The sequence below is a fragment of the Lepus europaeus genome, chromosome 3, assembly GCF_033115175.1.
Source record: "Lepus europaeus isolate LE1 chromosome 3, mLepTim1.pri, whole genome shotgun sequence".
NCBI classification, from domain to species: domain Eukaryota; kingdom Metazoa; phylum Chordata; class Mammalia; order Lagomorpha; family Leporidae; genus Lepus; species Lepus europaeus.
Genome location: NC_084829.1, coordinates 35838413 through 35863963, shown reverse-complemented (window position 1 = coordinate 35863963; position 25551 = coordinate 35838413). Strand labels below are relative to the sequence as shown.

General features: G+C 53.3%; 1 protein-coding gene and 1 long non-coding RNA gene across 4 annotated transcripts in view; one reads left to right on the top strand and one right to left on the bottom strand.

Moving 5' to 3' along the window:
- Positions 1-5298, bottom strand: part of SCUBE3 (signal peptide, CUB domain and EGF like domain containing 3) — a 35336-nt gene extending 30038 nt beyond the window's left edge. For all 3 annotated transcript variants that reach the window (XM_062185991.1, XM_062185992.1, XM_062185993.1), the window contains exon 1: positions 5214-5298. In XM_062185991.1, coding sequence (XP_062041975.1) covers positions 5214-5298 — 85 coding nt within the window. The remainder of the gene's footprint in view (positions 1-5213) is intronic.
- LOC133755853 (uncharacterized) overlaps positions 1-25551 on the top strand; it is an 86203-nt gene that overhangs the window by 37681 nt on the left and 22971 nt on the right. Inside the window, exon 3 of the long non-coding RNA XR_009865494.1 lies at positions 499-612. This is a non-coding gene — a long non-coding RNA (uncharacterized LOC133755853). The remainder of the gene's footprint in view (positions 1-498; positions 613-25551) is intronic.

Sequence of the window (25551 nt, the reverse complement as noted above, 5' to 3'; positions counted from 1 at the left end):
CCCAGTCAGCAGTTGGTTCAGTGTGGAGCAAGCACTCAGTACCTCACCATGGAACGGCCTGGCACTGAAACCTGGAGGCATGCGGATGCTCTGAGGCTTTGGGTCTGGGGCAGCAGCAGCTGGGAGCAGGGCTGAGGAGCGAGCGGGGAGGGTGCAGGCACAGTCACAATAAGAAGGGGTGGGCGGCGCAGCAGTGGGCAGGTGTCGCCTGCGCCCTGGGTTCTCTACACTGAAGCCAAGCAGCTGGTTAGAAACAAAAACAAACACCAGGGATACAGGTTCCTGCTGTTAACAGCTTCAAACCGCCGGAGGAAAACTCCAAATAAATATAATTAGAAACTTGTAAAAACGTCCTCTCTGTAAACCTGCTCCCCAGGGGCTCCCCTTTAAGCACCCCCCCTTCTCTAAGCCCTCCCCACCAATGCCCACGGATCCTAGTAATCCACCCTCACCCAAGGACCCTTAGATCTGTCTCCTTATCTTGGATCTTCTGTCCAGGTCATTCCTCAGCTCACTGTCAGTGATCAGACCTGGAGAGCCCCTGGCATGGGCTGAGAAACCCCAACCCCACAGCTCTCCATTGCTTCGCACACCGCCAAGAGAAGACCAGAGGTAAGAGCAAGGGCCACCGCGCCCCATTTAGGGGGTCATCACCCCACCTGTGTGGCCAAATCACGGCATCCAATCATGACTACACAGAGTAGTTCTTTGATCTGAAGAGGGGAGCCGTCTAGACCAGGGCGGAATACAGAGGACTGGGCTTGGAGCTGGAAATATATGGTGTAGGGCCAAGGACTCAGGGTCCCACCTCGAGAATACCCCGTTCCCACAACATGGGCATTTTAGCCGCACATCCCAACACACTCACTCTTCATGGGCTATGAGCAAATACCCACTTTAAGGACCTGTCAGGTGCATGGGGCCCTGAGCAGCTAAGTGACCTAGACTTGGGTAGGCAGAAGTGGAACAGGGTCCCGGGAGGAAAGGCCCCAACATTTAGGTGAGGAACCTGAGGAGACCCGGCTGCAGAACAGGCTGGCCACAGCGACTTCTGCCTCCAGCAGGCAGGGTTTTGATGAGAGGTGGTGGAATCTCATAACTGCAGGAGACCCCAACTGATATTTTCTTTGCAAGTGAGGAGAATTTCAATGATTTCCTCCAGGATCCCAATCCTTAGGCTCTGTATTTATCCAAGTCCACTGGCGCATAGCCTCCACCCCGTTGTGCCAGCGTGAGGCAGTGCAGGAGGAGAGCGGAGCCCATGTCCCCTCTGTGCCCAGGTGCCCGGCCCTTCCCACCCCAGACATCCCTGGATTGGCTGTTGCGTCACTTCTTTCCGAGGGCTCAGCAGCCCTCCTCATTCAGCCTCCTGTCTTCTAACTGGGCCTGAAGAAACTGTCCCCCAGGTCTGGGCCTCTTGCGGGCGCTGCCAGCCTCAGACCAGCTCCGCAGTTTCCAGCCCCGACAGGGACTCTTTCTTAGAAGTGGTCATGTGCTAGGGGTACGGGACGTCAAAGGAGGCCCACACCCTCACACGCAGGGACCAGCGCCGGGGGCAGGCTTCTCCACCCCCACAGCCTCCAGAGGGTCTGAAGCCATCCGTTCCCTTCCCCCACCCTCAGCAAAAGGCACTGGACCAAGCCCTGCCTCTTCTTTAGTTCTCCAACTAAAACAAAACCCACATGGCCCCACTTCCCTTTCCCTCACTGGCGGCATGCGCGTACGCACACAGGCTCACACACCCAGGTGAAAGCACACCTCACACTCCCCAGACTCCCGCCGGGTGGTGGTGGGGGCCTCAACAGGTCTCAGCCGCTCAGGCTCCCATCTCCAACCGGTTCTCACGCCCTCTGGACTCCCGGAGGTTTCAAAACACACTCCCATCTGGGCTTGACTTTCCTTCTCCTCTGCCTGCAGTAATTCTGGCCCCTCTCACTCCACCCTGCGGAGACTCAAGCAGATGGAAACAGGGAAAGGTTTCTGTGCTCGCTGGCCCGGGGGCTCCCTCCCCGCCAAGACAAGTCACAGAGAGGAGAGGTCAAAGGGATCGCTGAGGAATTTCTCGCAGTCCAGCGCCGATTCTCCACCTTTCTGGAAAAATGGGAGGGGAAGACTTAGAGGGAACTGACTGAAGATCAGGCTCCAGAAGTAGGGGTTCCCTCTCCCCACCACGTGGCTGCCCACTGACACGGTTATGGTTTTCATTTCATATTTTGGAGGGAGGGGCTAGGAGGAACAGTCCCCTCACTGTAAGAGCTGGCCACAGGAGCCGAGGGGAGCGGGAGGAGAGGAAACAGGCACATTAAAGAGGAAGAGAGGGGTGGGGGGGGGAGAGACACACACACACAGGCAGACAGAGACCAGAGAGACGCACTGAGACAGACACTGTTTGCTGCCAGCCGAACACGCTTAGGTCCAGGGGTGCTGTCACTCAGAAACTACGTATGTGACTTTATCAAAACTGCCCCTATGGAGACAAGAAAAATACCAGGTAAACTAAAGGGGCAGGCTGGCCCTCTCAGGCCCTGCCTTGGGGACCAGCTTCCCTGGAGGCTGGGAGACCTTTTCATTCAGTTGTAACCTGAGCCCTATTTGAGGATTAGGACTTTTTAGCCGCTGTTGCCCACCCCCCAAAAAAAAGCAAAGGAAATTAATGCTTTTAAGTTAACAATCATCTTGGTTATCCAGTCTGTCTACTTTAAAATACACACACAGGCACTTGAAAAACACTCAAAACCATGTACTCTCATGCTCACTCCCTCCCAGCCATACCATGGACCCACCCACTGGTCCACACACACTTCTCCCAGACACTAAAACATCAGCATTCACTCTGAGCAACCAAGCTTCAGTGGACACAGACGCCCAGCTGTGTCCCCTGTGGGTGATCGTGGTGAGCCTCACACACACTCCCTCTCCTTCGCACTTAGGGCTCGCTTCCTGGCACCCCCATTCCACTTCACTTTGGTTTTCCCACTGTGGGATGACCAGTGAAAAGGAACAGAGACCCACAGAGCCCCAGAGACACAGTGGCTCCACGCAAAAGTCACTGCCACGGGTACTTGTAGTCTTTAAAGATCCGCTACAGCCTTACTGAAAACCACGTAGCTTTCAAAGCATACTTTCTGGCACCAGGGAGACACTTATTTGTAGGGACAAGGTGGGCCTCCGCGGTGCTCCCAGCATTCCTGCAGCATCTGCCTGCAAATTTGGGTTCAGACACATCCCTCTGATCCCGCAAGCGCGTCGTTAGGCAACCTCTGGCATATGGGGTTTATAGATTTCCTGAACAGAGAGGTCAGTAAGAGGCTTCCGTTCTAAGCCACTCCGGACTCAAGAATGAGAAGGAAGGAAGGAAGAAGCCATGCCAACTGCAGTCCAGGCCGAGCAAGTGATAAGCAGTGGACAGAACTACCATTCGGCAGCCAGCATTTCCCCCTAGCACCCAGCAGGGTGTCTACTGGAGGAGGGGGGAACCTTGGAAGGATTCTGACCCGTCCCTGAAGGGTGGGCCCATCTCCCAGGCTTGAGCACCTAGGCTCAATGGTACCTGTCCCCTTTTAAGGGGCTCCCCTCCTACTTCTGTTACCCCCTTGAATATACTGCCTCTCCTTTTGCGCCCTCCATGCGCGTGCACCCCAGCCTCACTAGGCCACTAGACACTGGCTCCAACTTGAAAGAGGCCCTTATCTTGTCTCCAGATTACGGCATGAAATCTGTTCTTCCTTCAGACTAAACTCCCAGGCTAATTCTATGTTATGAGTAAGTCAGCACACACTACAAAAGCCAGCTTTGTTTATGAAAACACAAGCAAATCCACAGTGAGGAGAGGGGCTACTCCCAGGCTGGGGGTGGCAGCCGTGGGTTGTCTGGAACCAGGACTGGAGAAGAGGTTGGAAGGGGGTGGGGCTGGGGCCCGATATTTGACAGCTGAGGGTTTCTCCTGTGTCCGTTGTTCAAGAACAGGTTGGAGGGGGGAGGGGTTAGTTGAGGAGGCGTTGTTTTGTGAGAGGGCGGCAGCCCATCCAGCACCCAGAGCTGCTTCAAAGCCAAGTGCCCAGACTACCAGACACAGCAGCCTGACTGCCAGACCCTCGGGCTGCCCCAACTCCCAAGTTCAACTTTCCTTCTGGCCCAGCCAGCCACCTCATCAACCAGGCTGGCTTCGGGAGCCCCTGGGACAATAGGCAGAATCCTAGCCTCCTGGGCAAACTTGGCCAGGAGCAGTTTTCTTTTTGTCCATATAAATCTCTTGTCAGTGAGGGCACCCTGGGGGGAGGGGTGCAGCCAGAGGTCAAGGGGGGAGGGGAAGCTGTCCCAAGAGCTCTGTGGCACACCAGCCTAGTTTCTTGCCAGCACAGCCCTGGGGGACCGCTAGGCGATGAGCTCTGGGTCAGGGACTAGGGCTAGGGCGGGAGGGCCTCCCTGTCTCTCATTCTTGGAGGGATCTGTCAGAGCTCCCGAGCCTGGAATTTTACTTTTGTTATTTTAATGCAATTCTGATCTGGATTTAAATGGAATTGGAAACCCGAGACCTTAATAAATAAATATTATGATAAGAAATGAAAGCCATGCAAGACGAAAGAGATCTCCCCCAAAAGAGGCAGAAACCCAGCTCGCTGGCCAGCGGCACAAGTCACAGGATCCTCTTCTCTCCGGCAGCCCCTACCATCGTGTGATGGAGGGGTCGGTCTTTCCAGAAAAGATCCTATTTTCTTCAACATTTTTCTACTGATAAGACAGCAACTTCGAAATTTCTGGTCCTTGCGTGCGGATTGAGAATGGGGAGAAGAAATACATGGCGTGGCTGAAAAGTTTTCACTCCCCTAGTCTCTCTCCAGGCCACAACTGAAGTTTCTGGCAACGTTTGAGGGGAGAGAAGATTCTCTTTGGGACTTTGGAGGACAAGAAGTCTTACGGAGATGCTGGGGGTGGCGGTGACGTCTGGCAGAATTTGCGAGGCGCATGGTCACGTCTACCCACCGCCTCTCACCGCCCCCCCCCCCCAAACTTCTCAGCCCTGTGGCGCCAGGCTCCTCCGGCTTTACGCCCGGGTGCAGGGTTCGGGCACCCAGCCGGAGTCGGCGTCCTCAGGACCGGGCCCTGACAGCCGCTCGCTTCCTAGCACCTGCCCTGCCCCTCGGAGATCGCGTCCCGGCCCTCGGACCCCGCAGTCCGGACAGCCCGGCGGCCGCGCGCCCTTCTTTCCTTACCTTGCGCAGCTTTGCTGTGTTGGGCGGCGCGGGCGTGGACCAGTAGGACTAGCAGGCAGAGCCCGGGCACGCGCCTCGAGCCCATGGCTGGAGCTGCGGGCGGCCGGTCCGCCGGGGCCGGTCTCGCAGTCCGGGGAGGGCGGAAGCCTCCTGGGTGCCCCGCGCGCCGAAGGGGGGAGGGGAGGGGCGCCCCGCCGGGACCGGGGGGCTGCAGGCGCGAAGCGGCGGGAGGTTCCGATGCTGCCCGCTCCTCCCGGCCGGACGTCGGGGAGAGCGAGGCGGAGAGCGCGACGAGGCGAGGGGCGCCCGGGGCGGCTGCCGGCAGGGAACCCCCGCCCTCTCCCAGCCCAGCTCTGCCCGCGGCGGCGGCGGGGCTGCCCGGTACAATCCCACCCTATTCCTAGCTTCGCCCCGAGAGAGCTGCCGCCGGAGAGCGCGCAGAGCCGGAGCGAGGGACCTGAGAAAGGGGAGGGGAAAGGCAGCTCCAGAAACACGCCCTTTCTGCCTCTTTCTTCCTCTCGCCCTTTCTCCGTCTCTCAGGCTCCGTCTCTTTTTCTTCGCCTTTCTCCTCCTCCTCCTCCTCCTCCTCCTCCTCCTCCTCCTCCTCCTCCTCCTCTCTCCTCCTCTCCTCGCTCCTTTTCGTTTTCTTCCTCCTCCCCTCCTCCTCCTCCTCCTGCTCCGCCACCACCTCCTTTTCCGTGCCCTTTTTTCTTTCAAATGGGGCCTCGGCGCGGCGGCCGCTCCCCCTGCGCGCCCCGGCGCGGCGGCCCCCTCCCCAGGCTGCCGGGCCGCTGCCTGCAGGAATTTACAATCCGGAGCTGGGGGAGCGGGCCCGGTCTCCATGGAGACGGCTTCCCCGGGAGCAGGGAGGTCAGGCGCAGACCGCGCACAATCAATGGATCAATGCAAGCCCCGCTCGGCTCCAGACCAAACAGCACCGGGCTCCGGCTCGTCCTGCCTCCCCGCCGAAAGAGTGTGGGAGCCAGGGCGCACCCCCGCGCTCGCACGCGACGAGGGCCAAGCCGCGCAGGTTCGCACGCACACCTCAGTCGGGAAGACAAAGAGGGTGCGAGGTCCGGGCCACTGGGCAGGCGTGGACGCACTGGCGTTCGGGCGGGTCCACCGGCACAGCCCGACACGCGAGACGCTGAGAAAACGCGGGGACCTCGAAACGCCTATATCGGCGGAGTAACGGCCTCCCGACTCCTACCCGTACTTTGCCCCCACTTTCTGCACTCAATCCCCGCTCCTAAGTCTGAGTTCACTTTGAAAACTAAGAAAGTAGCCTTCTCCCTGCTGTAACTGCCAGTCCCGGGGCAGATCCCTCGTAAAGACCTTGGAGGTAAGCCCACTGGGCTGCCCTATCCTTGTAGCCGTGGGCTCGCATACAGGCATTCTCGTGTTCAGCACGGGGCAAAAGCTGACCCACAGGACCATGCATGTGTGTGTAGTTACAAAGGCATGCAGGCACACTCCTCCAGAGCTGCCCTCCCAGCTTCAGGACGTGGTGCCCACGGCGCAGCATCCCACCCACCCCCCCCCATGAATGCGCTGGCCTCCCAGAGTAGGGAAAGAAGGAAGTCCCCAGGAGGGGTAAGTAAGGGCTTTCCTGGAGTAGGGGCCGCAGTCAGACTGAGACCATACCCCAGGCGGGCAGCCAGTCCTGCCTCAGAGCCAGTTTTCTGCAGGGAAGACACCTTAAGGACCCAGGCTAGCCTCACAAAGCCCTCAGGGCACCCAAGAGGAAGGGGCAACGTCCAAGACCTCCTTGAAAAGGACTCAGTTTTCAGACCCTTGACACTGGCAGTCCACATCAGCTGGGGTGGGGGATGGGCCTTCCGTGCTGCTGCATTATCACCACCCCCCATCTTCCCCAGGGACTGAGTGGAAGAGTGGAGAATGAAGACTGATTCAGGTCTTGGGTTTCTTGTCCTGGTTCCATTCTGGGAGGGAGATTAACTTGGGGCATCTCAGTGGGCCTCAGGTCCCTCGTTTAGCAAACAAAAAGATGGATGCACTCAGTGGTGGGAAGGGGGCAGCACCTTAGGGCTGGGGAGGAGGCCGTGGGAGGCATGCACGGTGTGGGAGGTGGCTGTGGGGGTGCAGCACAAAGATGGTGGGGGTGTGGAGGCCAGGGAGGTGGGCCAGATGATCCCTGAGGTCTCTTCCAGCCCTGTCATTCTAAGACTCCCTCCCTGCTTCATTCCACTGGCAAACCCCTCCCCTTGGAGCAGCTTTGCCTGCTGCCACCAATTACGCTGAGTTGGTGAACAAGTGCAAACTTGCCATCGTCTTTCCCCAGACAAGAGAGTGGGTTTAAGAAGAAAAAAAAAAGAAGAGGAAGAAAGAGTTGGAGGTTGCCAGACAGTGCCTGTGATCTACAGGGGGCACAGGGCGAGAGCTAAGTCTCCCCTGGTCACCTAACCAAGGAGGGAGGGGACACTGTGCTCTTCCTTGCTTTGCTTTGCTTCTGCCTTCTTTGGACACTGATGTGAACTCTGGGCCGCTGTGGATTCGAGGGGAGGGACTTCAGCTCATCCTCTAACTCACAGCTGGGGAGGCAGGCGGGATTCTGTAGGGGCAGGCTTGGGGTTTTCTGCGACCTGCCTTCTGGTGCAACATGATTTCCTGGTCCTCTGAGTGTGGCCATCGCCCTGGCTTTTGGGCAGATTGCCTGGAAGACTGAGCATCTTTAAGCTTGGTTTCCTTTTTCTTCATCCTCCTGGCTTCCCTCTGATGGCTTCCTTTGCTCCTATAGGACCGGGTGAGCTCCTCCTGCATGCGTGCTCCCTGCCCCCACCCCAGTCTGCTGTCAGCCCACCCCCAGACCTCTAGAGGAGTCTGTAGGAGTAGAAGCAGGGCTTATATCAAGAGGGTGCCGTCAAGTGGGCCCACTGCCCTGTCCATTTCTGTAGGACTCACAGTGGTGTAGTCACTTGGGAGGATGACAAGCAAGGACTAATGCGCTGGGCCTTGCAAGCAGTACTGCAAAAGCTGCAGCGGGGGAGGAATGGCACCTGTTCTCTGGGCTCCTGCATTGACCTCTGAGGCCATAAGTTGCCGTGGGGCTTCACCTTCTGCCCCAGGGATGCTGTGACAGTCATTTCATTCTAACTGTGGCACAGGGAGATGGGTGGGACACCCCCACCCTGTATCACAGTGCCAGTTCAAGTCCTGGCACTTCCACTCCTGGTCCACCTTCCTGCCAATGTGGGGATGCTGAAGTAGTTGATGGCTCAAGTGCTTGGGCCTCTGCCACCCATGTGGGAGACACAGATGGAGTTCTGGGCTCCTTGGCTTCAGCCTGGCCTGGCCCTGGTTTTTGTGGGCATTTGGAGGGTGAGCCAGTGATGGAAGATCTCTCTCTGTCTTTCTATCTCTCTCTCTCTCTCTGTCTCTCTCTCTCTTTGGCTCTCTGTCACTCTGCCTTTCAAGTAGATGGAAATTTATTTTTTAAAATAGAAATTTCTCTGCAGATATGTCTGAGAGATCTGTCCAGGGCTAGGGTTTGCATAACTGATGTATCTCGGTTTAGATCCTGCTAAAGGATACCCTGCCAGGGCCCCACCACATTCAGGGCAGGATCCCCTGCCCTGCCCATGCTCCTCCCATGAAGCTTTGCTGCCCCATATGTTAAGGGCAGTGACCCTACCTCCGAAAGAGAGAGGAATGACGTGGAACCAGACTGCCCCAGGTCAGGGTCGGCCTTCCTCTTTCCCGGCCAACTTCCTGTTCTTGGTGATTTATTTTACTTTCTGAAGCTTAGCTTCCTCATCTGGAAAACGGGTATGGTTTTAAAAACCTCAAAGGTAAGGTACATGTCAGTATACATGAGCTCTAGAGTTAAACTGCTATTCAAATACCAGCGTGGTTCCTTTCTACCTGTGTGGCTGCTTTCTCTTTTTTCTTCCTCCTCTTCTTTTTAAAGATTTATTTATTTATTTACTTGAACAGAGTTACAGAGATGGAGAGACAAAGGGAAAGAGGTCTTCCATCCTCTGGTTCACTCCCCAAGTGGTCACAATGGCCATGGCTGGGCCAGGCCAAAGTCAGGAGTCAGGAGCTTCATCTGGGTCTTCCAGGTAAATGCCAGGGGCCCAAGCACTTAGGCCATCTTCTGCTGATTTTCCCAGGACATTGGCAGGGAGCTGAATCGGCAATGGAGCAGCCAGGACATGAACTGGCCCTGGAGTCACAGGTGGCGGCTTTACCCACTACACCACAATGCTGGCCCCTACCTGTGTGACTTCTGGCAAGTTACTCAATCTTAGTGAGCTTCATTTTCTTATCTGCCTCAGGGGCTAAGAACCTAGTAGGGGTAGGAGATAATATATGGAAAACACCCCCCACATAGTAGGCATTTAGTAAATGGAAGCAGGCAAAAGGCTACAAGCACCAGGGAAGAAGCAGCTCCAACCTGGCTAGGCTTTGGTGCTGCATAGTGCCAGCACAGCCAACTGTGCTCCCTTCTCACCACCCCCCAACAGGTTCCTGGCTGTCACACATTCCTGCTGAGAAGGTTCCAAAAATTCCATGCATACCAGCACATGGCCCTTGTCAGCAGCACTTCCACGGTTATGAAGAGTTAGGAGGAAATTCACCTGCCAGGTAGCTAGCTCTGTATTCTCTTCTACTTATTTGCACCTTGCACTCCATCTTAAGAAGGCACAGACACTCTGAGACACAAAGCTCGCTGCTACCATGTATACCAGGTGCTTTCTGTGTGCCAGGCATTCCACCACAAACCCATGAGACAGAAATTGTTATTCTCATTTTACCGATGGGAAAACTGACTCTGGAAGAGACTAACTTGCCCAAGAAGACAGACTAAGAAAGGAGAAAGCAGAACTCGAGCCCAGGCCTGCCTCCGAGGCTTGTATGCCCGCTCTGCTCTCTGAACCCGCTGCTACCACTCTCCCAGCCTAACCATTTAGAGAAGGAGGAGGGTCCCAGACCAGCCTCTGCCTGTTACAAGGTGCTGATTGGTACCTTTGCTGGGGAGGCTCATGCAGCAGTAGAGCTATTGAAGACCAGCCAGCCCCCTGGTGGTCACGTGACCTCCCCAAGTCATACCACGTATCCAACAGGCAAATTCAGAATCCATCTTTCTCCTGCCTTCTGACTCCAGCTCAATGCCCCACAGCCTATACTCTCAGAGCTGCCAGTACCCCCTTCCAGTTCCACCTCTTTGTCTTCCTCATGATTTCAACAGTCATCAATCCTTTCATCAACTAGCATATGGTAATTCTCTCCTACCACCCCCATCCTATGCACCCTAGGGGGAATCAAAGAAATAGACATATGGTTCTGGGGCCAGCTTTGTGGTATAGCAGATAAGGGTACTGCCTGTGACACTGGCATCCCATATGGGAGCTGATTCATGTCCCAGCTGCTCCACTTCTCATCCAGCTCCCTGATAATGACCTGGGAGAAGCAGTGGAAGAGGGCCCAAGTGTTTGGGCTCCTGCACCTACATGGGACTCCTAGCTCTTGGCATTGTCCTGGCCCAGCCCTGGCTAATGCGGCCATCTGGAGAGTGAACCAATGGTTGGAAGATATCTCTCTCTCTCTCTCTCTCTCTCTTGCTCTGTCTCTCCCCCCTCTATAACTATGACTTTCTAAATAAATAAATAAATAAATAAATCTTAACAAACAAACAAACATGTGGTCCTCACTAGAGGGTTCAGATCATCACTGTGTGGTCTGGGTCCCTCAGCATCACAAGGCAAAGCCCCCACTGGTCCTGAGTCTTAGCAGGTAGGTAGGCAGCGTTTGCATATGCAAAACAGATTGTGCGAGTGCAGGGCGTCTGAAGGACATTGGAGGGCCCAGACAGGAAGTGCTGTGCAAAGTCAGACAGGAAGCTCATGGGCCAAGAAGGCTTCATGGACAAGGCAGGATTTGAGGGTAGACAGAAATAAACGGATGAGACGGGAACAGTAGCAAAACTAATGATTGGCCGATGGAGAGACAAGGGGGTCCAACAACATCAACAACAGATGAAAAGAGGGAGAGAGGGAGGAGGCGAGCAGGGTGGCCTGGTGGGTGCTTGGTTCACGCTCCCTCGGGATGGCTCAGAGGCAGAGCACTGGAAGCAACGCCCTCTCAAAGTCTGCTCCAGCCCCGCGTCCTGCGAGTGACCTGCTCCGGGGCCCTAGCCTTGCCTTCCCAGAGAGGTCCTGCAGAACTTGGGGAGGAGGCGGCCAGGCCCAAGCTGCCGACTCCTGTGCCAGCCTCTCCTCTGCCCCCTTTGGCCACCTCTTGAGCTCCCTTGACCCCAGTCTCCTCCCTGCCCACCCCCACACCTGAGTTACTTTCATACCTGCTTCCTCTCCACCTGCTCCCCAGCGGCTTCTATGAAGAAAACAAAGATCTCCGGCCTGCCAATTGGCATCAACACCGACGTGTGGTTCCAGCCCCCTGCACGTCGCAAGGCAAGTCTCCAGTCTGCCAGAACCTGCACTCTGTCCCGCCTGCATCCCAAGCCCTGTCAGTCAGTGCCCTCAGCCCCTGCTCCACTGAGAAGTTGTTTGGCACGGACTTCCAGTGCTCTTCCTCCTTCTCCCTCCGCTGCTGGGAGAAGGGTCCCTCGTTCTGGCCAGGGTCAGTATGGTACCTGTATACGGATTCCATCGCCGCCTGCCCCCACGGGAAGCTCACTGGCTCAGTCATCCTCTCCCTAGCCGGAAGCTCTCGCCTTGGCTCCTTGGCCTCCCTCCCCCTGGAAATACAGCCTAAGCAGCAGCATCAACCAGCTCATCCAGACCCTGCCCCCTCTTGTCCTTCCAGTCTCCCAAACTTCTTGCAGGAGCCCCACCTGCTATCCGTCTTCATGTTGGGGCTTCCCTTCCACCCCTTACCCCAGTGTAGTCTGGCCCGCGCTCCCTCTGACGCCCAGCCTCACGGTCCCCACCTCCAGGGCTGCCTGCCAGGCCATTCCCAGCCTGACCTCTCTGTGTCATGCGGAACCTCTGACTATTTTCCTGCCCCTTCTTGGAGCCCTTTCTTCTGACTCTCCTGTTGCCTGCTCTCACTCCACTGGCCCTGTAGCTCCTGAAGCGTCTGGGCTACCACCTGGGCTGCCCGTGCTTCTCCACCGTGCAGCCTCTCACCAGGGCACCGCAAGGGAGGTGGAGAAATTACCTGGCTTTATGGCCAGACCATCCCGAGGTTAAATTCCAGCCCCATCGGTGGGTGAGCTGGGGCAAGTTTTCCGCCTGTCCGAGCTTTACCTTCCTCATCTAGAAAACAGAGAGGAAATTCTGACCATGCAGGCAGTTGGAGTGTCATGCACAAGGACTTGAGGTAGCATGTGGTGTGAGCACCAGTATGCCGACGACTCCCAAATCTACATCCCTGGCCCCATCTCTCTTCCAGCTCTAACTCTGTGTGTCTGGTGTTCAGATCTGTAGCTCTCCCTCCTGTCTTTATCCAGTTCCGCTTATGTTCAGATACTTTCAATGGTATTTCTCAAGACCTCAAGTTAAACCTTCTAATAGAACCCAGTGTGTCCTTCTCAACACTCGCCTTCCACACACACACCTGTCCTCTTCCTATAAGCTCCGCCTTTGGAAAAAAAATGTTTATTTATTTTCATCTACTTGAAAGACAGAGCAACAGAGACAGAGAGATCTTCCATCTACTGGTTCAGTCCCCAAATGCCTGCAACAGCCAGGGCTGGGCCGTGCTGTAGCCAGGAGCCAGGAGCTCCATCCTGGTCTCCCATGTGGGTGGCAGGATCCCAAGCACTTGAACACAGTCTCCACCTTGAGTGGCCCTGTAACCCACTCAGTGGTCCCAGCTGAAGTCCCGAGCCCTATAGGCCACCAGAGCCTGAGGCTGGAACTTCTGAAACCTCCCTCAAATCCACCCCTCCCCTGCATCCCCACTGCTGCTGCCACAGCACCAGGCGCTGGCCGTGCCTCGCGTGGACTAGGTGCCAACTCCCCAGCCTGGTGTACGTGGCCTCTGTGCAAGTGCCAAGCCTCCCTCCCCATCGATGTTTCATGTTTCTCTTCCATCTCACCAGTACTGCACTTGAGCCCCGTCATGCCTGATACTCCGTGTACACTTTACGACCCAACTTGAATGCTGTTGTGTCTGTGGAGTCTTTTTCACTCCCTGGCAGATGGAAAGCTCCATGGTCCTTGAAACCTACCCCCAAATGATGCCCCTGGGTATGTGCATTGTAATATTGTAATGGTCTAGTTTGCCTTCCACTTGTCATCCTTTATCTATGACACAGAGGGAGAGAGAGATCTTCCACACTATGGTTCACTCCCCAAATGCCTGCAACAGCTGGGCCTGGGTCAGGTCCAGAACCAGGAGCTAGGAACTCAATCCAGGCCTCCCATATGGATGGCAGGGACCCAACTACTCGAGCCATCATTTGCTGCCTCCCAGGGTGTGCACTTGCAGGAAGCTGGAACTGGGAGCCAGAGCTGGGACTCAGGCCCAGGTACTGTGGGACGCAGGCAGGTTAACTGGGGTTTCAACCACCAGGCCAAGTGGCTGCCTTTGTCAAACCTCGGAGGGCATGGTCCACCTGAGCCCCACCGTATCCCCAGCCCCAAGCACAAGCCTCGGATACAGCTGAGCTCAGTGCATGCTTCTTGGATGAGATGCCTGAAAGCCTAAAGGAGCGGTGAGCTCATGGGAACCCCAAGGAGGGTGGGGCATTTCCAGGCCCTGCATCCTTGCTTCCGCCCAGGCCGATGGTGCTGCCTGTTGCCAAAAGGATGAGAGGCAGCAGAGGGTGTTGAACAGAAGGGCAATGTGGAAGCCAGGGCCCATGTAGAAGCCTCAAGCTGAAGAAAGACCATGGAGATGCAGAGGACTTAGGAGGGGATTCTGGCCAAAGGCTCTCGGCTTCTGGAAGACAGAGACGCAGAGCTGGGACCTTCCAAGCTGGAGTTCGGGAGCTCCCTTACAGGTCTGGAGATATGGATAATGTCAGCTTGGACAAAGTAGCCAGAGGCAGAGGCTGGGCAAGAAGAAGCCTGGGGGCTGAAGCAGGTGAAGAGGGCGCCACAGGCACCTCCCACCTGAATTCCGGGGAGACAGCTTCCACAGGCCCAACTCCGAGTGTGTGGGGGGGAATTTTTTTAAAAAATATTTTATTTATTTGAGAGGTAGATGCACAGACAGTGAGAGGGAGAGACAGAAAAGTCGTCCATCCGCTGATTCACTCCCCAAATGGCCTCAAAGGCCGGCAAAGGGGCCCTGACCCTGACTCAATGGCCTGATGTCACCCTTCCATTAGCCCAAGGGCTACTGAGGAGGGAGAGGAACTTGTTCCAGTGTTCATCTGTCCTCACCCTCTGCCTCCTGGTCCAGTGTTGCTGGGACTGATTGAGAAATTCTGTGGCTTCTCTGGGTAGACCGACTGTAGTGACTGTAATGCCACCCTTTACCAGTAGGTGCCGCCATCTAACATCCCATCCTCCAGCCCCTGAGAAGTCCTGAAATCGGACCTCTTTCAGAGCCTGCCCCAGGAACCCAGGGCCTCAAACAAATTCGCAAGTAAAATTTTTATAAATGAGATACACCCCCATGGGCGACGTTAAGCTGTGGAATTAAGATTGATAGTATTCAGGTTTTAATGTTTGACATTTATTGTGCACTTTGTGCCAGGGACTTAAAGAATGTGGAGATTCAACGATGCCATCATCTCTCCGTTCAGGTTTACAACTTGGCAGGAGAGGGCTTTGCATCAGAGTAATTAGAATATAAGGCAGAGGTGCCAACATAAAATTCCAATGAGGGCATAGAGGAGACAAATGAATTCCAGCTGGAAACCTGGGCTCGGTGGAGGAGAAGGCTGCCCAAAGCTTACCTCAAAGGGTACACAGAATTCTCAGTAGGGTGATGAGAGCTTTCCAGGTGAGGCAAGTAGGTGCGCAGGGCCCTGGAAGGGGAAGGTCTTCAGGGAAATTTTTTTTTTCTTTTGACAGGCAGAGTAGACAGTGAGAGAGAGACAGAGAGAAAGGTCTTCCTTTGCCGTTGGTTCACCCTCCAATGGCCGCTGCGGCCGGCGCACCATGCTGATCTGAAGCCAGGAGCCAGGTGCTTCTCCTGGTCTCCCATGCGGGTGCAGGGCCCAAGGACCTGGGCCATCCTCCACTGCCTTCCCGGGCCATAGCAGAGAGCTGGACTGGAAGAGGGGCAACCGGGACAGAATCCGGTGCCCCGACCAGGACTAGAACCCGGTGTGCCGGAGCCTCAGGCGGAGGATTAGCTTATTGAGCCGCGGCGCTGGCCCTTCAGGGAATTTTTTTAAAAATATTTATTTATTTATTTGAAAGTCAGAGTTACACAGAGAGAGGAGAGGCAGAGAGAGAGGTCTTCCATCTGCTGGTTCACTCCCTAGATGGTTGCAATGGATGGAGCTTCTTCCAGGTCTCCCATGTGGGTGCAGGGGCCCAAGGAGTCGGGCCATCTTCCACTGCTTTCCCAGGCCATAGCAGAGAGCTGGATCTAAAGAGGAGCAGCTAGGACTAGAAACGGCGCCCATATAGGATGCTGGCGCTTCAGGTCAGGGCATTAACCCATTGTGCCACAGCGCCAGCCCCTTCAGGGAATTAATAATGTGGCTCAATCAGAAACAAGCATTGAAAGGCAGTGGGGAGGAAGAGCCGACAGGTGGGATGGGGCCTGTTTTCCATCAGGTGCATAGGCTTAGGAACCCCAACAACTTTAAAGCAATGTGGCAGTGTGGCCGGCTTGCCATCATGGTATGGCTTTGTGTACGCCTGGGAGTTCTTTGATGCTATGGTTTATAGTAAGTTTATTTTGTTGTGGACACAGGAAGAGAAAAGAGAGGGAAGGGGACAGGAGAAAGAAGTGATAGAGAGAGCACTAGTGAGGCAAAGGAAGAGAGAGTAGAGGAGGAGAGGGAGAGGGGGCAAGGCAGCTCCCGCGCTGGCAGTGGGCTCAGCTCAGGGGCTGAGCCCAGGGAGCTGTTGGGGCTTTTCCAGCCAGCAGCCTCTGGCTCCTGGCCCTGGCCAACCACAGCGGACAATGTGAGGAGGGCTTGTTTGGTGTTGTGTTTTTTGCTGGCCTTGTTTGTTTGTTTGCTGTTTTTCTGGCATTGGACATGTCTGGGTAGAGGGGGAAGGCAGAGGTGTGGCCAGCATTGACAATGGTCCCCTGGCTGGACTCTAGGCTGGGGGAATCCTTTTGTGGGAGCTCGTGGACACTGGAGCTGGGAGGGACCTCTGTGTGGGGGCCTGCAGCCAGGTGGCCTGCTCAGCCCTGGGGATGTTTTGCCCTGTGCTCTTTGTCCCTGTCTTTCCCTTCTCCGGCAGGAAAGAATTAGTCCTTGAGGCCTGGGCTCCTTGCCTGTGTAGTCAGGATGTCGTGCTGGGCCGGGGAGCCTGAGGGGCAAGCAGGAGCGACGGCTTCCAGTTTGGCTGGGAGACGCAGGGGACGTCCGAGTGGCCCGGCTCGCTCCCAACCCTGGCGTTCTCGCTCCTGTCCCGCAGCCCTTGGAAGCCAACCTAACGAGCCCTGTTAAAGTTAATGAAATGCAATGATTCCTCCATTTGCTCAGTTACAACTCTTTATGAGGTTGCTCCCTTTCACAGAAGAGATTTCATTTGGGTAGCCGGGGCTTGGCCTTTGTCCCTCTAATTTTTATTGGCTCATTAACAAGATCAGATGCTCTGGGCTGACCAGGAATATCTGGTTTCCATGTTCTGAGCAACCTCCGTTGGGTTGAGTGTTAGGCAGCCTCAGATTCCAAATTAGCCTGAAAACAGCCCCTGTTGCCCTTCCTCCCTCTGTCGCTTCCCCACCTCCTAGCGCAGTTTCGTATGCAGATACAGCAGACAGGGAAGTCAGAAGTTAGGAGACGCTTCCCCATGTCCTTTAGAATGTGTCTCAACACAGCTTCCCTAGGAAGAGTGCCCGGTCCTGCGCTTTAAGGTCTCCTCTCCTTTTTGTAATAGAAATACACTGAAACTTGTTAGGCATTTGTTGGTGTAGGCGTTACATTTTTTTTAAAAGATTTATTTATAAGTCAAAATTACAGAGAGAGAGAGAGTGAACAAGGTCTTCCATCCAGTGGTTCACTCCCCAAATGACCACAACAGCTAGGGCTGGGCCAGGCCAAAGCCAGGAGCTTCTTCCGGGTCTCCCAAGTGGATGCAGGGGCCCAAGTACTTGGGCTATCCTTTGCTGCTTTCCCAGGCACATTAACAGGGAGCTAGACCAGAAGTGGAACAGCCGAGACTTGAACTGGTGCCCATATGGGATGCTGGCACTGCAGACGGCAGATTAACCTGCTGTGCCACAGCATTGACCCCTAAAATGTTTTAAAATTATTATTTGAAAGGCACACACACACACACACAGAATGGGGGGGAGCGCTAGCTCCAATCTACCAATTTACTCCCAAATGCCTGCAACAGCTGGGCCTGCGGACTGGTGCTGGGAGGCAGGAGTGCAGTCCGGGTCTCCCATGTGCGTGGAAGTCATTTTGGTTGCCGCTGCTGTCTCCCATGGTCTGCACTGGCAGGAAGCTGGGTTGGGAGCCAGGACTCAGATACTCCAAAGGGAGACCTGGGCATCCCTAACCGGTGTCTTTAACTGCCAGGTCAAAGGCTGCCTTGAGGGGACCTGAGAATCTCCCAAGTTGTAGGCAGACCTTTGTCCTCAGTCTTCATGTTTCCAGACAGATGTGTTCTATAGCATTCTTCAGAATTTCTCTAACATTCACACTCCCACCCAAAAGGTCAAAAACTTCAGTAGCAGTGGAAGGAGACTGGGTCCTAACTGGGCACCGAGGCTGGACTCTCTCCTCTTTGCCACCTGCCTGGCCGGCCCTGCTCCTAAGGGGGCTCCTTCCCCTCCTCCTCAGAGATGCTGCCTCATCCACAGACCTCCCACTGCTGCCACAGCTCGACCAGGCTTCTCCCAAATCTGGAAATCAACCTCAAGCTGGGGGAGGACAAGAGGAGAGCCCTTTCCCTCTAGGTTGATTTACATGCCGGGGCTGGAAATGATAGGTATACATGCTGTTGTAAATACCCATAAACTTGCTCTAAGTGCAGGGCGTCGCCTGCCTTTGGTGCCCAGAGCCTGTGCAGCCTGTACAGGCCCAGCGTTCAGGAGCTCAGGGAGGAGGAGAGCACCAAGATGGCAGCAGCTGGCATGAGAGGGGCTGATGTGGCTACGGGGGAAGAGGGCACACTTGGAGCTGGGCTCTGGAACCCCTCGAACCCCCTCCCCTGCCAGAGCAGGTGGCCCTTGCACAGTTATGCCTCAAGTGGCTTGCCCCCCGCCTTCCCCCTCCACGCACCCAGCTCTGCCAGGCTGGCTGTTTCTTTTGGCTGTTGCATTGTCTCCAATGCAATAATACTTGTTGGAAGATGAGTTGGGCTGGTTCCCCAGGCCAGGAAATGTAAGCTCTGGGATACTGGAAGAGAGGCTCAGGTGAGCCAGCGTGATAACTGTATGGAGTTCATTTAAATGGCTTCCCAGGTGGCCTCTGTATTCCACTCCTGGGACCCAGCGTATCCTTCACGGAACAGGCAGAGTGAGCTTCAGCATTGCTGCTTGCTGCCTCTGGGGGGCGCTGTTCTGGGCATTGTGGAATGTTTCCCAGCATCTCTGGCCTCTCCCAGTACCCTCCTCCCCAGACATTGTCAAATGTCTCTTGGGAAAGGGAAGCAAAACTGCACCCCTGCCAACTCTGTGCCCCATTGCAAATCTCTGTCGCAAAGCATGTGAGGTCATGTTATCCCCTGATTGTAAAGCGGCCGTGTAGCAGCCCCCTTGCTCTGAGCGTGAGATCTGCTAGATGGGCTCTTTGAGGCCCTGAACAATCCAGCTTCACCTCCCTCTGCACCGCTGTTCTGTGTCCTCTGCTCTCGTTTACCATCAGCCTTTAGCCACCCAAACCTTTCTGACATCCTAGACAAACAAGCTCAACCCAGACAGGGTGGGAGATGAACAGACATGGGCAGATCTGGGGTATGCTTTAGAATTTGTTTGGAGGCCTTTGCATATGTACTTATGACAGCTTGTAAATATTTGACTTAGTGGATTATTTACCTTTGTTTTTCCTGTTGTCCTTGCTAAAATGTAAACTCCATGAGAGCAGGTGCCCTGCCTGGCTCCTTCACTGTTCGACCCACGTCACCTCCCACTCTGCCTGCCACATAGTAGCCCTCAATGACGATCTGGCAGTGAATGAATAAGGGTGGCCGGCAGTCCCAAGGAGCAGAGGGGTTCTCCCCAAGGGGCAAGGGAAGGTTTCTTGGGCACGTTGATGCACGAAGCATGGGTTGGAAGGACAAAATGGATCTGGGGGTAGGTTTGGAGGATGTCAGAAGCAAAGGCCCCAGATGTAACCACAGTGGCCAAAACGGACTGTGATGCTCTCAAGGGACATGCAGGCGACAGACAGTGATCACAGGACAGGAGGACAAATTCGGTGTGATTGTGATTTTCAGTCTAAGTGGGTGCAGGGCATGAAGTACTTGAATCTCCTGAATGCCAAGGAAGTGGGGCGGGAAATTGGCTGGGCTGGAGCCTGGCAAAAGCAGGGAGGGTTTTGATTGCTATCTCTAGTTTGCCTGGACCGAACCACCTCTGGTGCTTTAGTGTTAGGAATCTTGACGACTCTGGTTCCCTTGGAGCCCTGGAACCAGCTCTATGGCCACAAGGGATGTCAAATGATGGAACAGACACACATGAGCTGAGACCTGCCCCAGCATCCGAATAGGAGAGGCCTGGGGTCTGCTTCCATCTTCTCTCTCTCTCAAGATTGCTTTATTTGAAAGGCAGAGTTAGAGGGAGGGAGGGAGGAGAGAGAGAGATCTCCCACCCATTGGTTCACTCCCCAAATGGCCGCAATGGCTAGGCCAGGCTGAAGCCAGGAGCCTGGAACTCAATCTGTGTTTCCTCGAATGGGTGGCAAGGACTCCAACACTCGGGCCATCCTCTGCTGCTTTCCCAGGAGCATTGGTAGGAAGAGGGATAGAAAGTGGAACAACCAGGACTCGAACCAGTGCTCATGTAGGATGCCAGCATGGCAGGTGGCATAACCTTTACCACAATGTTGGTTTCTCTCCCTCTTTTTTTTTTAATTAAAAAAAAAATTTGGGAGACCGAGAAACTCTCTTCCTCTGGTTCACTCCCCCAAATGCCTGTAACAGCTAGTGCTGGGCCAGGGCTGTTGCTAAGAGCTTGGAACTTAGTGCAGTTCTCCCACATGTGTGGTAGCAACCCAACGACTTAAGCCCTCATCTGTCACTTCCTAGGATCTGCAATTAACAGGAAGCTGGAATCGGGAACAGAGCCAGGCCTTGAACCTGAGCGCTGTGATATGGGACACAGACATCTGAACCAGTGTCCTAACTGCTAGGCCAGATGCCTGCCCCTTCCCGCCTTCTCGTGATGTGTGGCCTTGCTCAAGGCGTTGGACTGCAATGGACCTTGTGTTCCTTTGAAAAACACAGCTAACAATACCTGCCCCGCTCACAGGAGAAATGAGGTCATGTTTGTGCAGCATTGTGAGCTCGCTGGAGACAATGAGTGTATTCTTCCTAACAGTAACAATAATAATCATTACTGCAAATCTAACCAGTAAATACGTCTCCTCAAAGCTGGAGTGGGGCCGCTCAGTAGGATAGCAATTAAAGCTTTTTCTGTTTTGTTTTTTAATCTTTAGATGGGGGAATTTTGATCTCTGGGGTTTGTGGGGTTGATATAGATGTGGGAGGGAGGGAGGCCTGTAGCAGCCTTTCATTTCAGTTTCATTCAGTTGTACTTATTGACTCCCTTGTCCTTTAGTTTTTCCTGATGGATTTTACAATTTCTCATTCCCCTTCAATTCTAAGGGGAAGGGCTTCCTGAGACTCCTCATATCCACAGCCGGCCAGAGCCCCCCTCACTCACAGATACAGTGCTGTGGCTCCCAGAGACCCTGCCACGGACTCTGGTAAAGTGGGGGCCCATCCTGAGCACCTCGTTTCCACCTATCCCACTTCCCAGGCCAAGCTGTCCATTCAAGAGCCCCAGGACCCGGGGGTTCTCAGGTGTTCCTTGTGTAGCCGGGATGCACCTGTCTGAACTTGGGAACCAACCGATTTTCACCCGTTGGTTGGGGAATGTGTCTACAGAAGGCAGAGTGATGCTTTACACAGAGGCATTGTTGAAGTTTGGCTCAAGGTGGCATAAAATCCTGTCTCCTGCACCAGCACACACACACACACACTAACTATTGGAACAAATAAAATAATAATCAAATACGTTGTGAGAAAACAAGAGAGAACCATCAGTGGACCAAAATGTGGGATCCCTGAGAGACACTATCAAACCACAAGGAAAAAACACCAGAGGCAAGCCATGGGTTACACGGCTGGCAGGAGGAGCCGGCTGCAGAGGGAGCATGGTCTGGGGGTCTCCGAGCCTGAGACAGCAAACTCAGAACGAGGAGATCCCAGGCCTGTCTCTGAACACCTGTGTCCCGTTGGCAGCACGCAGGAGCAGAGAGGTGGGCAATAGTCCATGTAGCTAGTGATTGCTGAGAGAGGCCTTGTCTCGGAAGAAAGCTGCCGGCAGGCCTTGATCTCTCTCTCACACTTGACATCCAGAGAGGAGGGTGGGTGTTGTGGCACACTTGGGATGCCCACACCTCATATCAGAGTGCCTGAGATCAAGTCCCACTCCACTTCTGCCTCTGACCCAGCTTCCTGCTAATGCCGGGGAAATAGCCAGTATTGGCTAAATACTGGGTCCCTGCCACCCATATGGGAGACCTGGATAGAGCTCCTGGCTTCTGACTTCAGCCTGGCCTAACTCTGGTTGTTGTAAGTATTTGGAGGAGTGAAACCAGGGAATGGAAAGCCTCTCTCTCTCTTTGTTGCTCTGCCTTTCAAATTAAAAAAAAAAAAAGAAACAGGCTACAGTGAACAGAAAGCTAGCAAATAAAGATGAGAACACCATGAATCACCAGAATTTAAATTTAAAAAACCACCATAGGGAGAAGCACTAAACCAATTGTCCAATAGAAATTTCTATGGTGATGGAAATGTTCTATATTTAAGCTGTTCAACATGTAGCCACATGCCACATATGCCTACTGAGAGCTTGAAATATGGCTCTTGCAACCAAGGAACTGAATTTTAGTTTAATTGTTTTACATTTAAATAGCTAGCTGCTTTGTACTGGGTTGTGCAACTCTAAACTTAATATATAGAAGAGTTAATGACCAGAGAAATAAAGATAATAGTGCAAACATCAACAAAAACCAGTTTAGTTGGAGTAGGATTATTATTATCTTCAAGAGATGCAAAATAGGGGTGGATGTATGGCACAATGGTTAAACCCCTGCTTGGAATGCTCCTATCCTGTATCAGAGGGCCTGGATGGAATCCCTTCACTCTGCTTCCCATCCAGCTCCCTGCAAATGCACTTGGAAAGGCAGCAATGGCTCAAGTACTTGGGTTCCTGCCACCCCCAGGGGTGACCCGCACCTGGTTCTTGGCTCCTGGCTTCAGCCTAGACCAGCCCTGGCTTATTGTAGGCATTTAGGTAGAGAACTAGTAGATAGAAGATTGTTCTGTCACTCTGCCTTTCAAATAAAGAACTACTTGAAACAAGTTAAAGAGTTTTAAAGAAATGCAAAGTAAAATTAAATCAATTAAAAACAGTTAATTGGAGGTCTTAGAAATTCAAAAATTGATTATTAAAATGTGAAGATCTGAGCCGGCACTGGCACCGCGGCTCACTAGGCTAATCCTCCGCCTTGCGGTGCCGGCACACCGGGTTCTAGTCCCGGTCGGGGCACCGATCCTGTCCCGGTTGCCCCTCTTCCAGGTCAGCTCTCTGCTGTGGCCAGGGAGTGCAGTGGAGGATGGCCCAGGTCCTTGGGCCCTGCACCCCATGGGAGACCAGGAGAAGCACCTGGCTCCTGCCATAGGATCAGCGTGGTGCGCCGGCCACAGCGGCCATTGGAGGGTGAACCAACGGCAAAGGAAGACCTTTCTCTCTGTCTCTCTCTCACTGTCCACTCTGCCTGTAAAAAAAAAAAAAATGTGAAGATCTGAGATGGATTTAAGGATTAAATTTAGGAAGACTAAGCTGAGGAATTCTCTGTTAATACAGTGAAAATAATAAAAAGGAGAGGGGCTGATATTGTGGTAGAGTGAGTTCAACCATTGCTTGTGATACTGGCATTCCAAATCAGAGTGCTGGTTCAAGTCCTGGCTGCTCCACTTTCACTTCAGCTCTCTACTAATATGCCTGGGAAGTCCATGAAAACGCTGAAAGAAAGAATTAAGAGCTGACTTTTGGATAGGCATTACAGTAGGAGAGAACTTCAGATTTGAAGAGAGGAAATAATGAAAGAACTAACAAAAGAAAATTTTCCAGTGCCAGAAGAAATAAACTAATCACTAAATTGACATCCCAAGGAGAGAAGACCATATTATAGTGAAATTTCAGAACCACAAGGAGGGCAGCGGGTGGGGGGGACTAGACACTTCCAGAGAGGAAAAAGCAGGTCACCAGTAAAACATTAAATTGGCGTCAGACTGGATGTGAGAACACTAACTCCAAAGTTCTGAAGGAAGTGAAATATTCAAGTGGGAGGGAAAAAATTAAGACACTTTTACAAGGAGAAAATTCACCACCCTCATATTCTTCAGGGAATTCCTAAAGGAGGTCCTTCAGTTAAAAAACAAACAGTGACTCAAGAAAAAGATATGAGAAATTAGTAAAATTTGTAGAGAAGTTTAAATAATTGAGTTATAATGTAAACATTTTACAAACAATTTGGAGCCATTATCTACCCAGATGATCTCAGCTTTGGGAGTGGAAATGAGTGAGGGAGGGTGTGAGGAGTTAAAGCTAAGGGAGAAAAAGTTCCTGATTGGTTCTAGATATTGATAGAAAATCCCAACTTAAGGAATATAGGATTCAAATGTAAGGGTAACCAACAGAAGATGGAAAGTCAACTTCTGTGTCATTAGAGTGAGTTACAAACAGAAGGGAGAGCAAAGTAAACTTAATCTAACAAAAAGCAGGAAAAGAAGGGCAGATGTTTGGCATAGTGGTTAAGATGCCATATCCTAGCCGGCGCCGTGGCTCACTAGGCTAATCCTCTGCCTGTGGCGCCGGCACACTGGGTTCTAGTCCTGGCTGGGGCACCGGATTCTGTCCCGGTTGCTCCTCTTCCAGTCCAGCTCTCTGCTGTGGCCCAGGAGTGCAGTGGAGGATGGCCCAAGTGCTTGGGCCCTGTACGCGCATGGGAGACCAGGAGAAACACCTGGCTCCTGGCTTCAGATCAGTGTAGCTCTGGCCGTGGTGGCCATTTGGGGGGTGAACCAACAGAAGGAAGACCTTTCTCCTTGTCTCTCTCTCTCTCACTGTCTAACTCTGCTTGTCAAAAAAAAAAAAAAAAAAAAAAAAGAAAGAAAAGAAAAAAAAAGCCATATCCCGTATCAGAATGCCTGGGTTCGAATCCTGGTTCTGGTTCCCAATTCTAGCTTCTCACTGTCATGGACTCAGGTCCTCAGCACCCATGGCCTGGATGGAGTTCCTGACTTGGCTTTGTGGGGAATGAATCAGTGGATCGAAGGGGTGTGTGTGTCTGTATTTTTCCTCTATTTCCTCATTCCCTGTCTCTATGCTTTTCTAAATAAATAAATAAATAAATAAATAAAAATGTAAAAGGCAGGAAAAGAGAGAAAACAGAAGAAAATGAGGTAGAGGAAGCATGAGATGAAATGAGAGGCTGAGTATAAAAGTCTTGTTAATGATTCATGAGAAAAAACTTCCCAATTAAACAGCTTTATGCTGTGTGCACAGATATGCTAAAACTAAATGACAAGAGCCTTTGACTATGAACAGACGGAAGAATAACCAACCAAATGATAACAAAAATAAAGCAAGTATGAATGGAATCCAAGGGTAAAAAAGCATTAAAAAAGAAGATAAAGGATGAGGAAGAGGAAGAAGTTGTTATATATTGGTAAAAGTTCAATGTTCCAAAAATATGTAATTTAGGGGCTGGCACTGTGGCGTAGTGGGTAGAGCCACTGCCTGCAGTGCTGGCGTACAATACGGGCACCAGTTCCAGTCCCGGCTGCTCCACTTCTGATTCAGCTCTCTGCTGTGGCCTGGGGAAGCAGGAGAAGGTAACTGTTTCCCTAGAGAGGAGTCGGTGCGAGAGAGGGTGGATGACCTGCAAAACCCTTTGAATAAAATGTTGTTGACCAGTAGAGGGATATTTTCTTCCTCCTCTTGCCATCCCCCAGCTGGGGCAGAAGAGGAACCCCTGTCACCTTGCAGGAAGTAGCAAGGATGCTCTTTGTGCCTCCAGAATGCT